General features: G+C 31.5%; 2 protein-coding genes and 1 non-coding gene across 3 annotated transcripts; 2 read left to right on the forward strand and 1 right to left on the reverse strand.

Annotated features, from left to right (window-relative positions):
• The first annotated feature begins 5,450 nt into the window (after positions 1–5,450).
• On the forward strand, positions 5,451–6,629 carry LOC125198028 (dof zinc finger protein DOF5.4-like). The gene has a single exon (XM_048096491.1). It carries the CDS (start codon positions 5,552–5,554, stop codon positions 6,398–6,400), a length of 849 nt encoding a protein of 282 aa, XP_047952448.1. The 5' UTR covers positions 5,451–5,551; the 3' UTR covers positions 6,401–6,629.
• Positions 6,630–8,743: 2,114 nt separating this feature from the next.
• TRNAF-GAA lies at positions 8,744–8,816 on the reverse strand. Its single transcript has one exon. It is a non-coding gene; the product is annotated as a tRNA-Phe (tRNA).
• Positions 8,817–10,804: 1,988 nt separating this feature from the next.
• On the forward strand, positions 10,805–12,972 carry LOC125198029 (the record flags this gene model as incomplete). Its single annotated transcript, XM_048096492.1, has 4 exons — positions 10,805–11,082; positions 11,366–12,100; positions 12,666–12,741; positions 12,869–12,972. Coding segments are annotated over exons 1-4 (1,083 nt in total), but the record flags the coding sequence as incomplete, so codon positions are not given.
• Positions 12,973–13,000: the final 28 nt, after the last annotated feature.

The raw sequence follows: 13,000 nt of genomic DNA on the forward strand, positions 1-13,000 counted from the left end.
ATACCCCTCCGTCCCCTATTAGGAGTCACTCTTTGACCGGACACGAGTTTTAAGAAATGTAAAGAAAAATTGGTTGAAAAAAGTTAGTGGAATGTGGGACCCATTTTTTATATTGGTTTTATAATAAAATGTGAGTGAATTGAGTTAGTGGAATGTGAGACCTACTTACTATTTATGGTAAAAATGAAGTGTGACTCTTAATTGGGGACGGAAATGTGACTCTTAATGGGGGACGGAGGGAGTATAATTTTTCATTCAATTATTACAACAAGTGGTATCAGAGCCATTCTATAGATGATTCCATGAGAATTGGAAAAGGTGAATTAAGGTGTTATATTTTCGTTTGTCTTTTGGATCGACGAATTTATTCCTGGTATTAGGGATTGCTTAGAATTCTCGATTCTTTAAATCGGAGATTGCGTCGAAATTTTGTTTGAATCTCTTTTCAGTCGTTTGTTAGGTTACTGATTTGTGATTACAATTATCGATTGTCTCTGTTTTAATTTTGCTCAATCATCATTGGGTGTTTGTTCACAAGTGTGAATTCATGAATGAATGACAATTCATTATAATTATTGTATAGAAGTGATCGAATTGGTTATTTAATTCATAGTTATAGTTATGCACGCATTTCAATATGATTTTGATTATTGAGAATTCATGAGGTATATATGATTATGGAAGGTTTCTGTCATTTTTGATTGTATGTGTGAATAGTTTCCAAGTTGAAATATTTGTGAATAATATTCAAATCATGGATGATGAGTATGCACGCCGAGTATGGATTGGTTTTGTGTGGTTTTATATTTATGCACGACCATCTCCAACCATTTACACCAAACTCAAACCCATTTTTGAGTATTGGTCACACCAAAAAGTATTTTTACTCCAATCATTTACTCCAAACTCAAACTCAAAAGAATATTCCATATTTATATACTTTTTACACCTTTTCAATTGTACCTACATATTTATTTTAAATTACATATTAGTCCCGCAATATTTTTAATTATGTAAATTAAATAAGTATACAAAATTTTCTTATTAATATATTTATATATTAAATGTACTTTATATATTCAAGATGAACCAGATGACTATGCAACTAGAGCATATTCTTCGTACTTCGACAATATTGGAGGATCCGGTTCTGATTTACCAAATTATTAGATGACGTTTTTCATTTTATTATAATAATTTGTTGTTCGTGTTTTATTTTATTTTAATGCATTGTGTTTAACTTGCTTTCTTAATAAAGACTTGCTCTATAGTTGTGCGACATCCATCCATAGCTCTTTAGTAAAAATGAATCTCAGCTAAACAACTTCTAAACTATTGACACATAATTGAAACTTTTAAACTATTAATACGGTAAGCAATAATAACAAGATTTTTTAGTAATATTCATTCATATATTTGTAAATTTATTAGTTATTATTTGCTAAAAAAAACATAATTTATTATAATATGATCAGCTTTCTGATTCCTTTTTAATTTTCTTATGGAAAAATATTTGCAAAATCAAATAGAGAGTGTGTGTGTGATCAGATTTTCTAGACACTAGTAAAACACACGCCAACATATCTCTACTCAACATCCATAGCTCTACTCAATATTTGCAAGGAGTGTCGGCTGATTCAAACTATCAAGTACTCCAATACACAAATTATGGCCGGCTGATTCATGAACCTCCAAATAATATAAAGGACTATTATGCAATATTTAAAACTTTTTTGCAGTAGATACTCAATTTTGGTGTTCACTTCAAATTTAGTGTTGTTTGATTAAAAAACCCAAAAATGGGTATGAGTATGGAGTATGGTTGGAACACATTTTTACACCAAAAATGGGATTTGGTGTATGGTTGGAGGTGGTCTTTTTTGTTCATTTTAAAAAAAATCATTGAGTATATTTTCTACAGTGTATAATTTTGGTAATGGGCGGTGGATGTGAAAGCAAATAAATGGATCGATATATAGGCATTGAAATTCTATCACATAGGCTTTTAAATCAAGTTTTATTACCCTATAGTTTATATATTGGACGGTGCAAGCATTGCAATTTCGGATATAAAGTCAAACCGCCAAAATTATGCTTATTAATTTTTTTAAAATTTTATATTCCACTTTGGAGATACAGACATGATAAACCAGATTATATAAATATAACATATATACACCAAATATTATTTGAACATGACCCAAAACCACCCCTACACATATATGTTTAGAACTTTAGATACCAATTTTGAAATATAAATATTTTTATATGGGGTCCATATTCTTTAAATATCAAGTCCCACTAATTGTTCCAATATTTTTAAAATTGCCTAGTGTATGAAAAGATATTTTCACATTTATTATGATTATAGTTGTAGATGGGTCGACTTATCCGAATCTTGATTCTTATTTCTTTGTACATCGTATTAATGAAAAATTAATGCATCGTCGGTTTCTACAAAGTTCAATGTTGGGACCCTTAATAAAATGTGAATTTTCAATTGAACGTGTAACTTAATTTGAGATAATAAAGAGATATATGTGAATGATGCTCCAATAGCCACGTTAAGTAATTTATATGTTACTACTACTACTTTTTTCTTATGAAAGGGAATATGTTGTTATGTATGTTTCTATGTTATCTATATGGAGTATAGATCATATTTTCTATTTCTCAAAAATAATTAATCACTCCATTTAAAAAACCACTTAAAATTGTCGCGCCGATAAATAAGTTTTAGTGATAAATTATGGATAGTGGAAACAATGAACAAGTATAGTTTATTTGTATCTTTTTTTATATATGTGCATGACATGCACCAAAATGCTCAAATCCCGGCGAGAGACGAGCAGAGAGTTACAAGCCACAAACAAAGAAAACAAAACAACAGATCACAATCACTAGGAGCACTCCGCACACCAAGCAAAGACAACGAAGAAAAGAAACAACTCCTAGCCAACCTTACACTAGCACAAACCCCATAACCCACAAACCACCTATAAAAAAGGAAAAGGAAGAAAACTAACCCCGAGTGGACAAAAAGAAAAGGAAGAAAGCTAACCCCAACCTTATTTGTATCTACTCCTTCTAACACCTAACACATATTTTCCGGGCAAGGCCAAATGTTTGAAATGATTTTTAACTATGTGAACAAATTGTTACAACATATTAGCAGTTTTAGGTTCCATTTGCTTAACCTTATAAGCTTATGATGAAATGCAACTTGAGCTTCGATTTAATTAAGGTAACGAGTATATGATCACATGAAAAGGCTTCTAACGTAGTTTGCGAATCATGATCTTATTGGCTTGAATATTCTCCTTTGTTTTCTTATTAGCATATTGAATTTGTAAAAGATATACTCCATCGTTCCATGTTACATGCACTTTTATTTTAGCTTGTAAATTTGTGAACGGTTTTTTAGTATAGTTAAATTAGCATTTTAAGTGTAATGAAAGAACACTTAATAAGAAAATATTTAATTATCTCTAAAATATCAATTAAATATTTTAATTTTTACTTAAAATCTAAATAGTTTAATAGTTTAGAATGAGCTGAACTAGAAAAATGCGAGTAACATGAGACATAATGAATATATTTTTTTCCCTAATATACAATTTATGATCTTACTCATCATCATTTATAGCTTGATCATATGATTTTCGGTATCATTCAGACATAGTTAATTTTCTTATAATTCCCAACAGTATATTAGTAGTAGTGTAGTACTAGTATGGAGTAGTTTTTAAACTTCCTGTTAGAGTATTATTTTTACTATGAAAAATGAAAATCATGTACTTAATGTACGAAATTTGAATTGGATTTCAAACCAACAAAAGTTTAAAAAAAAAAAAATACTACTACTACTAGACATAAAATCAACATCTCAAGGACTTCTGGCATGCTTATATATGTTGCCGATAATTGAATGATTGGAATGTACTAGTAATTGTAAAAATATTACAATTACTAGTAGTTTAACACATACGGAGTATTGCTTATTATGTTGCCGATAATTGAATGATTGGAATGTACTAGTAATTGATAAAATATTACAATTACTACTAGTTTAATACGGAGTATTTTTTCCCCAGAATATTTGCTGTATTATTTAAAGTTTGGAAAAGCCGTTTGTGAAGTAAACAGAAATGAATAAGATATTCTGTTGTGGGGAAGATTTGGTTATTAAAAAAGAGAGTAGATTTGTGCTAGTAAATAGGCCAACAGTAGCTCGACGTGGCAACTTGTATATCAGTTGTGTCTGACACCAATGACCATTTACACCCATCGCGACATTGGCCGACACCACCTGATCACTCGCACCCCTATCCACTCTCCCACACGCCCACACGTGTCATATCCACCCCACCTAGCATACTCCTATATTTTTTATTAACTCACAATACTAACTTTCTTTGTCCTTATTAATAGTGCACTTTAAATTGACACAAATTTTTCAAAATTACTAGTAATAAAAAATGGATTAAAAAATTTAGTTAGATAATAAATCTTACTTTTATATACTTAAATATTAATTTTAGAAATAAATGTGAATGAGTTAGTGGGTGGGAATTTTAACTAAATATAGTACTCTCTTCGTTCCTTGTTAATAGATGTATTTTTTTGATACGGAGTTTTAGAATAGTGTGTTAAATGCATGGTGGAAAAAGTAAGAGAGATGAAGAGAGAATAAAGTAAAAAAAAAAATTATTTTTTGCTAAAAATAAAAATAACTTAATTAACTTGGAACTTCTCAAAATAGAAAAATGAATCTATTAACATCCATATTGAGTACTCATTTCGACTCATTAAGTATCAATCCATTTGCTTTTTAGACCAAATATTATGTAGTAGGAGTAAGTAGTATTACTCGTACATCCTCCGTCCCTTAATAAATGGCATACTTGAGGAATAGTACATAATTTTAAGATATGTTATTTTGTTTGTTAGGTAGAGAGAGAAGATATATTTATATTAATTTGAGAGATAGTTTTTCATAAAAAAGAAAATATAACATCTTTTGTGGGATAAACTAAAAATGATAGTGTGACATTTATTATGAGACGGAAGAAGTATTATATTTTGTGTTAATAAAAACATAATAAATTAAGTGAAAAAAATAGAAATAATGTTATTTTTATCTTAAAATATATTTTATTTTTTAATTGAATAAAGAGAATAAAAAATAAATATGATAATTGACAAACGGACTAACATAAAACTTACATCGAACATAGATAATTGAGAAACGGACTAAAATAAAACTTTAATAGTAAAATGAATTATCTGATGTAAATAATGGTGTGTGAAATGATGTCGAATAACCGACTAGCAACGACCGATTATATGACATGATATGATATGAGACGCGGTCACTGTCACAATATTTTTATGTATCCAAGGGTATAACCGTCATTTGCTCTCGTCACTAAAATATTGAGATTAGAATATTTGCTGGGATATTTGTTTGAGACAGATAGAGAGAGAGAGTGTGTGGAGTTTTAGTTCAGTGACTCGCATCTCAACACTGAGCTTCTCTACGCTGCGGCAAATGCCGGAAAATTGGGCGGCTGTAAACCTAGAGCAGCTGAAATCGTCGAGAATGCAAGATATGCATGGCATCGGAGAAGAAATCGGCGCCGGAGGGAGGTTTATCGGCGCCGGAGATAGGCGGATGCGGCCGCACAACCACCAGGTCGTCAAGTGCCCTCGCTGCGACTCGCTCAACACCAAATTCTGCTACTACAACAACTACAACCTCTCGCAGCCGCGCCACTTCTGCAAGAGCTGCCGCCGCTACTGGACCAAAGGCGGCGTCCTCCGCAACGTCCCCGTCGGCGGCGGCTCCCGCAAAACCAAGCGCTCCAAGCCTAAAACAAATGCCTCCGCCGCCGCCGACGACGCAGAGGAAAAATCCACCGCGCAGAGCTCCAGCAGCGAGAGCTCCAGCCTCACCACCTCCGCCGCCGCAGTCGCAACCGCAACCGCAACCGCTCCTCCTACGTCCTCCGCCGCGGCGGAACCGATCCACACCACGCCGGATTCCGCCGTGATGTACAATTTCGCCGACGCGAGCTTCTCCAACGTGAATCCGATCGCAAACCCTAGCCTCGATCAGTCGGCGGAACAGATCTTCGCGGCGGAGGTGGAGAGCTTCACGGGGATGATGACGTCACCGGAGGAATTGATGATGGAGCTCGACATCGCGACCGCGACGGCGCCGGCGGAAAAAGCGGAGGGGTTGAAGATGGAGGATATTGGCAATGAGGCGCTGGATTGGGGGAGCAGCGGCGACGGCGGAGATCAAGGGCTGTTTGATCTAACGGCTGGCGTTGATCCGGATTACTGGAGTCAATCCGACTGGACTGACAATGACCAATCCCTAAATTATCTTCCGTAGTAGAGTACTCCTCAGTACTAATCCCCCATCTCATTATTTATCACTAATTACTGTTATTATTATGATATAATTATTATTTTGTTTCACTACACTGATATTTCTTAATATCAAATATTGTTTTTTTTTCGTAGAAAATTGTAAAGGTCATTTTGGTGCTCCAATTGTAAACTATTTACAAATAAATTACGCTGGTTAAATGCAGATTGATTATATAAATGTCTTTTTTTAATCGAATTTTATACTAATACCATTACGTTTATATTAAAATTATAAATATCCCAACTCCCCTACTTGCATTAATTGCAACCTTATTACCTTGATTGCAAGTAATTGATTATAAATTTATTAAACAGATATCTGGTTGCTAACTGTTTAATAAAAGATCCTTGTGGTTGTACTAGTTTAGGCTCTTGTAAAAAAGTGAGAGTAGTAAAATCTGATACTAATTCACATGGTGTTATATTTGTTCATTTCAAGTTCTTTCTTGTACTTCTATTTTTGGGCAAAATATCAATAGAGCTTTCATGTTAATTTTCAAGTTTTTGTCAAGGTACAAGCATGTAAGTGCATTCATATTAGTTGATACAATTACGACTATAATTTATCAATCATTTTTGTGAAATTTCATCGTAGTTTTTTTAAACACTTAAATACTAGTAGTACTAATAATTTAACCTAACAAAACATTAACATGTCAAAAAGAATTTTTTTTAAAGCGAAAACCTCAATCGAAGTTACCCAATCTGATTCAGTAGAGCACAAAGTGAAAATATAGTTTATGAATTAAAAATCGATTTTCATGATTTCAATGTCTACGCCGATCGACGTACGTATGTAATTGTAATTCATCGAATCTTCATTTAAAATATCCAACTAGTATTTTTTTAAAAATACTTAAACAGGAAGTTATTGTCATTTCGATTTTGGTGGTTCTCTAATATTGTAAGTACTATATTTTTGTCCACCACTGCACATATTAACAAAGAATTTTTCACAAAGAACGCCAAAGAGGTCTTAAACTAAGATTATCTAGGGTATTTACTGATCTTATTTAAAAGAGTTTACAAACACTTGATGAAGTTTATAAGATAGTATTAGCTGGTTAAGTTATGAAAGTATTTAGAGTCTTAGTGACATAATCTTATAAGTTAGAGATATAAAAACATAATTAGAAAGAGTAAATGAATTAAAGTGTATGACAAATTATAGCAAATTCATTTTTGTAAAGAGATTGTTGTTCACACATAAAACTTTGAAAAGATAAGTTAGGATTTTTGAAATTATGTTTTGGGTTGTTTATAAGTTGAAGGATTCAGAACTTATAATCTGTTGTTTTGATAAAAAATTTTTAAAAAAACTTTAATAATATTAAACAATTTTAAGCTATGCTTATGAGCTCAACCAAACCCATTTTTATACTACTATTAAGAAATTAGCATTTCCAGATAAGAACTTTGACACACATACATCTATTTGCGTATGGTTGGATGCTTGACGATTTTAGTTAAGACACATTCAAACTTGTAATTGCTATATAAATAGAAGTTTTGTTTTATTTTATTAATATAGATTGAAATGTTGGTTTAAGGTGGAGATTAAAGGGAGTGTGCATGTAATTAAGTGTCCGTACGTATGTAATAATGTATGCATGTGGATGGCGCCAATGAGGTGGTCGGTTGGTGCCCGGGAAATTGACCTTTCTTATCACCCACGTGGCGCACTGATGTCGACGTCACAACTCTTCCCTACTTCGTGTCATTTTCTCATTGGTCCTACGCCCTTAATAAAATACAGTACTATACACATGTATACTCATAAGTACTCCACAGTATAAATGTCTACATTCCCACTCCACTATCAAAGTATACTACTACTACTATTTCAAGATGTATTAACACACACACACATAGGCATAAGTTTAACACGAGATATGGCTTCTTTAAACGCGATTACTTCATCAATAGTGTACAATTCTGATCACTTTTAAAAATAAATGCATGTTAATATATTGAATTAAAATTTTGGTTTTTTATTGGTGAAATTGATTTAGTTTAAATAGGACTCTTAAACAACAATTAATATAGTACCGATTCACGTATAAGTGGTGATAATATATGGTGGGTGCATATGTGGGCCTCCAAAATTAAATAATAAAGCAGGCCCCTACCCCCTCCTTGCAAGTGGAAACTAAGTATACTTTCTAGTACATAATTCAGTTTGAATTTGATCACAAAGGTATTGTTTAAACTTTAAAGATTAAATACAACGGAACTTTAACTGTGACGTAGCTCATTGATTATTCGGTTTTATTACATGAAAGTATAGAACAAGTTAAAAAACAATTGCGGTGAACGTGGATCGAACACGTGACCTTCAGATCTTCAGTCTGACGCTCTCCCAACTGAGCTATCCCCGCCTGATATTTATTTGCTACATAAAGCTCGACATTGAATATTTGTAGAAAATTAATAAAAATATGAGTAAGTTTTATCTTACTAGTTTTTATATATATATTGTTTATGTAAATGAATAGGATTATATGTAATTTAAATAAAATACAAATATTTAATACTTTGATTATCTATTTGTATACTTTGGTGTTCTGTTTATTAATGAGAATGATAATATAATAATACAACAATACTAGTTTATGACCTGAAATTTAATTTATTTATTAAAATCTAACAAATTTTTTATACAGGATTGTTAAATTTTGTTTCGCATACCCTCGTAAATAATTTGGGCATCATATTTGATACTTGACTAAAATTCTAAAACCTCACTTAAAATTGTGTATTACTCATTTGATAGTGTCAAATAACATAGCTTTTATTTTACAAAGGAGTGTAGATGAATATATAGTCAATTTTTTTTTACGAGACAAAGTTAAGCAAGTTTACAAACCTCGAAATAATAATACTAGTAGGCCATGTTTGGTTGTTAGGATTTTGTCAGGGAAAGTAATCTGATTCCTTAAATTTTAAATTCATGTGTTTGTTTCGGTTTTTAATCAAACTGGGAAAGTAATCAGAATCCGCGGACAAGGAAAGTTAGTACAACTTTCCAGGATTCTAAATCCTAACTTTTCTTAGGTATTCTTTTTTCCAGTTCTAGGATTCTTACATATTTAAGCAATATAGTATAGTTTTTTTTTTAATTATTATTATTATTATTATTATTATTGACAATATTTTAAAAATAATTTAAAATTATAAATTATATTTAATTTCACTATAATAAATAAATACAATTAAAATTATCACAAATATAACTGCATTTTATAATAATCCATAATAGAAATTAATAATTTATTAAATAATAAAATATAATTATATAATATAAATCATATAATAAATAATAATTATTATATTTTATAAATTAATAATTAATCAATAAAGTTATAGTGCAATTTTAATTTGTAAAATTTATTCAATTATAAATCCGTTCATATTATAATTATAATATAATAATTATTATAGTTATTATTATAATAAATGAGTATAGTACTCCATATAACTATAATTATAATTATATTATTATATATTCTGATGGATACTCCATATTTAAACTATCTATCATAATAATAAATATAATAATATAATTATTACTATTTATAATTAATAATTTATTAAAAAATTTACAATATTATTCTTTTTTATAAATAAAAAATAATAAGTATATTTTTAGTTTGGTATTAAGATTAAATATAAATTTAAAATCTTGATATTTTTTAAACACAGGAAAGTAAAGTTACTAGGAATCATATTCTCGGGATTCATTTTTCTAAGAATCATTTATTATTATAATACATGAGTATAATACTCCATATAACTATAATTATAATTATATTATTATTATATATTATGATGGATACTCCATATTTAAGCAAGTTTACAAATCTCGAAATAATAATACTAGTAAGGTTAAGTAAAGTTTGTAATGAAAAACACCCTTTGTTGAGATTATAAATTGACTATAAATACGAGGACATAACATGTTTTGTTACATATAAATTCCGTAGTAGCATAAAATTGCAACTTTAAATCATAGTATATATACAAAATTACAACACAAATGTAAGCTAGATTTGTTTTTTGTTTTTGGAATATTTATTTTCAAAAAATAAAAATAATACAACTTCAAAATATTGATAGAGTTGACGTACTGAAAAAATTGGAACAAATTGATACAATGATTATACATTAAAATAAAATTTATGAATTCCAATAAGTATTAACATTAAATTAAATAAAATATAGAAAAATAGAGACAAACTGAATTATTAAAATAAAATAAAATATAGAAAAATAGAGACAAACTGAATTATTAAAATAAAATAAAATATAGATAAATAGAGAAATTGAATTATTAACATTAAATTAAATAAGAATTGAAAATAACTAACCCTCATATCCCCGCCAAATAGGTTTCCAATGAAATGCAAAATCCCCTCGAAATCAACAACGCAAAAACGTAGATAAAATTGAAAAATTAACTAAAATTTTCTGAGAGAAATGGATGATCGGAGTGGATTTGAGAAGGAAATCGAAGTCCGCAGTTTGATGGGTGACTCTATTCGAGTGCCAATTGAACCAACAAACACCATTCACGACCTAAAGCTCCGCCTCAGGCAATGTTTCCTCCCGATTGCTTCTGCCCCAGATTTCCACCTTTTCCACAAGGTAACCTTTTCAACTTTTTTGTTTAGATTTTTCATTGTTGCTTGATTTTTAATATGCAATTTTAGATAAAGTATTGCTTCTGTATTCAGAGCTTGGAGCGGGAAGTGAGTTGTTTTTTTTGGTGCTTGATAGAGATGGAGCTATGAATTTCTGATTTTGTATTGAGTTTGTATATGGTGCTTACTGATTGGATTGTTGAACTGTGGAGTATGTTTTTTGTTTTCTATTTTTGTTGCTGCTGCTGCTGATTTGATGCATGTTTAAACTGTTTTGTTGGTTGCAGGGTGTGAAATTGGACTTGCAGAGTGAAATCAGTAGCTATTCGATTGGGGTTGCGGATTTTTTTGTTACCGTGCCGTTTGTAAAAAAGGACAGGAAACATAGGCAAAGAGTTGAAGCATCTGAAACAGTCCCCAAAGACTCAAACAGCAACGATAGGTTGCCGAAAGACTCAGCTGAGTCAGTTTGGTCTGACTTGATGCAAGACCTTTCTTGTTTTCAGGACATGCCTAACCTTGAAAAGCTAGCTGAGCCTAAGGTGACGTCCAAGAACTCCGAAAATGAGAATGCCTGTGAGATGAGAACATCATCGACTATGAAGAGACAGAAGAAAGTGTCTAATAAGGACAAACAAAACCCATCCTGTGATGCCTTAAACATATTGCAGATATCTGGTGATGGCATGCTTGATGAACATACTCTTCAAAAATTTCTTAAATTTGTAGATTCTTCTAGTTGTGTAAGTGAGCTGGCCACAGGGTCTTGTGTGATGAGAGAAGCTGCCGCGGTTGTGGGATGCGAGTTAGACTCTTGTGAGAGTAGTTCATGCCTGTGTCCGCTATGGTTGAAGGACCTGATGAAAACATTCACTTTAGTAAATGTTTACTCTGCATACCTTCAGCTGTCGCAGAAACAGATCACTGTTGCTGCAGTTATGGAACCACTGGAGCAAATTCATAAATTTGGATATAACCCTGGCATTGCAGATCTAGAGCAACTCTCTCGATTATGTCCTCAGGTGCTTCTTCTGATTGCTCTAAATGCGCTGCAAACTGATAATTGAGGTCCTTTTCCACTAGAATATGGTTTGAAATATGTCAGTCACTGTCTTGGTGAAGTCTTGTAATTTTAACGGCCTTTTCTTTTTGGTAGCAAATATTAGTCTTGTGAATTTAAATTGTTGTATGGTGCTCTTAACCAAGAAATTACTCTTCGTTTACCATTTTATTTTTGAACTGTCAACAACAAGTACTTATATGCTATTTTGGGTTATATGTTGTCAGTTCATCTGTTCTTTTGTTTTCTTCGTTGAGGAAATTTCTCAGCTCCGCTTGATGTGGCTTTCTTCTGTGCACTCAGAATCTTGACAAATAACCACTCAACTATTTAAGCATCTCGGTTAATCTTTCCACATTTTAATCAGTTCAACGAATTTTTCAGAGCACCACACCCAGATTTCTTCCTTTCCTTCTCTCGTTATTTGTTGATTTTCTCTCCAGTCATTTGTGAGGCAACTGCAGTATATCATCATTACTCTCTTCAATCCATAATAACCATGTTTTCCTTGTTCATATACCTCTTAGGTGATACTTATTGTCGAGAAATATGAAGAGGCAGCAAACATGCGCGATGCCCTTGTAATATATAAGTCTTCGTTAGGTAAAAATTGTCTGCTTGACTGTCAACTTGCAGTACTTGTTCACTCAATTGACCAATAAACTAGTATAAGTTTAGTATGCTCTGGATCCAACACAAGCAATCTCAGTTTATCTTCTACATTTTGAAGTGGAAACTGGAAAAAGGTTGTCTAAGTCAAAGGTTGTTAGTTCGATGAAGAAAAGAGAAGCTTCTTTCAGAGCTATTCTTACAGAACCAGCAAAGTCACTCATGGTACTTCAGTTTTCATCTCCCTTATTGC

This window comes from Salvia hispanica, unplaced genomic scaffold (genome assembly GCF_023119035.1).
Source record: "Salvia hispanica cultivar TCC Black 2014 unplaced genomic scaffold, UniMelb_Shisp_WGS_1.0 HiC_scaffold_1170, whole genome shotgun sequence".
Classification (NCBI taxonomy): Eukaryota; Viridiplantae; Streptophyta; class Magnoliopsida; order Lamiales; family Lamiaceae; genus Salvia; species Salvia hispanica.

Bases quoted from the DNA above. Each gene is read 5' to 3' on its own strand.
- LOC125198028 (XM_048096491.1), top strand. From the start codon at position 5,552: ATGCCGGAAAATTGGGCGGCTGTAAACCTAGAGCAGCTGAAATCGTCG.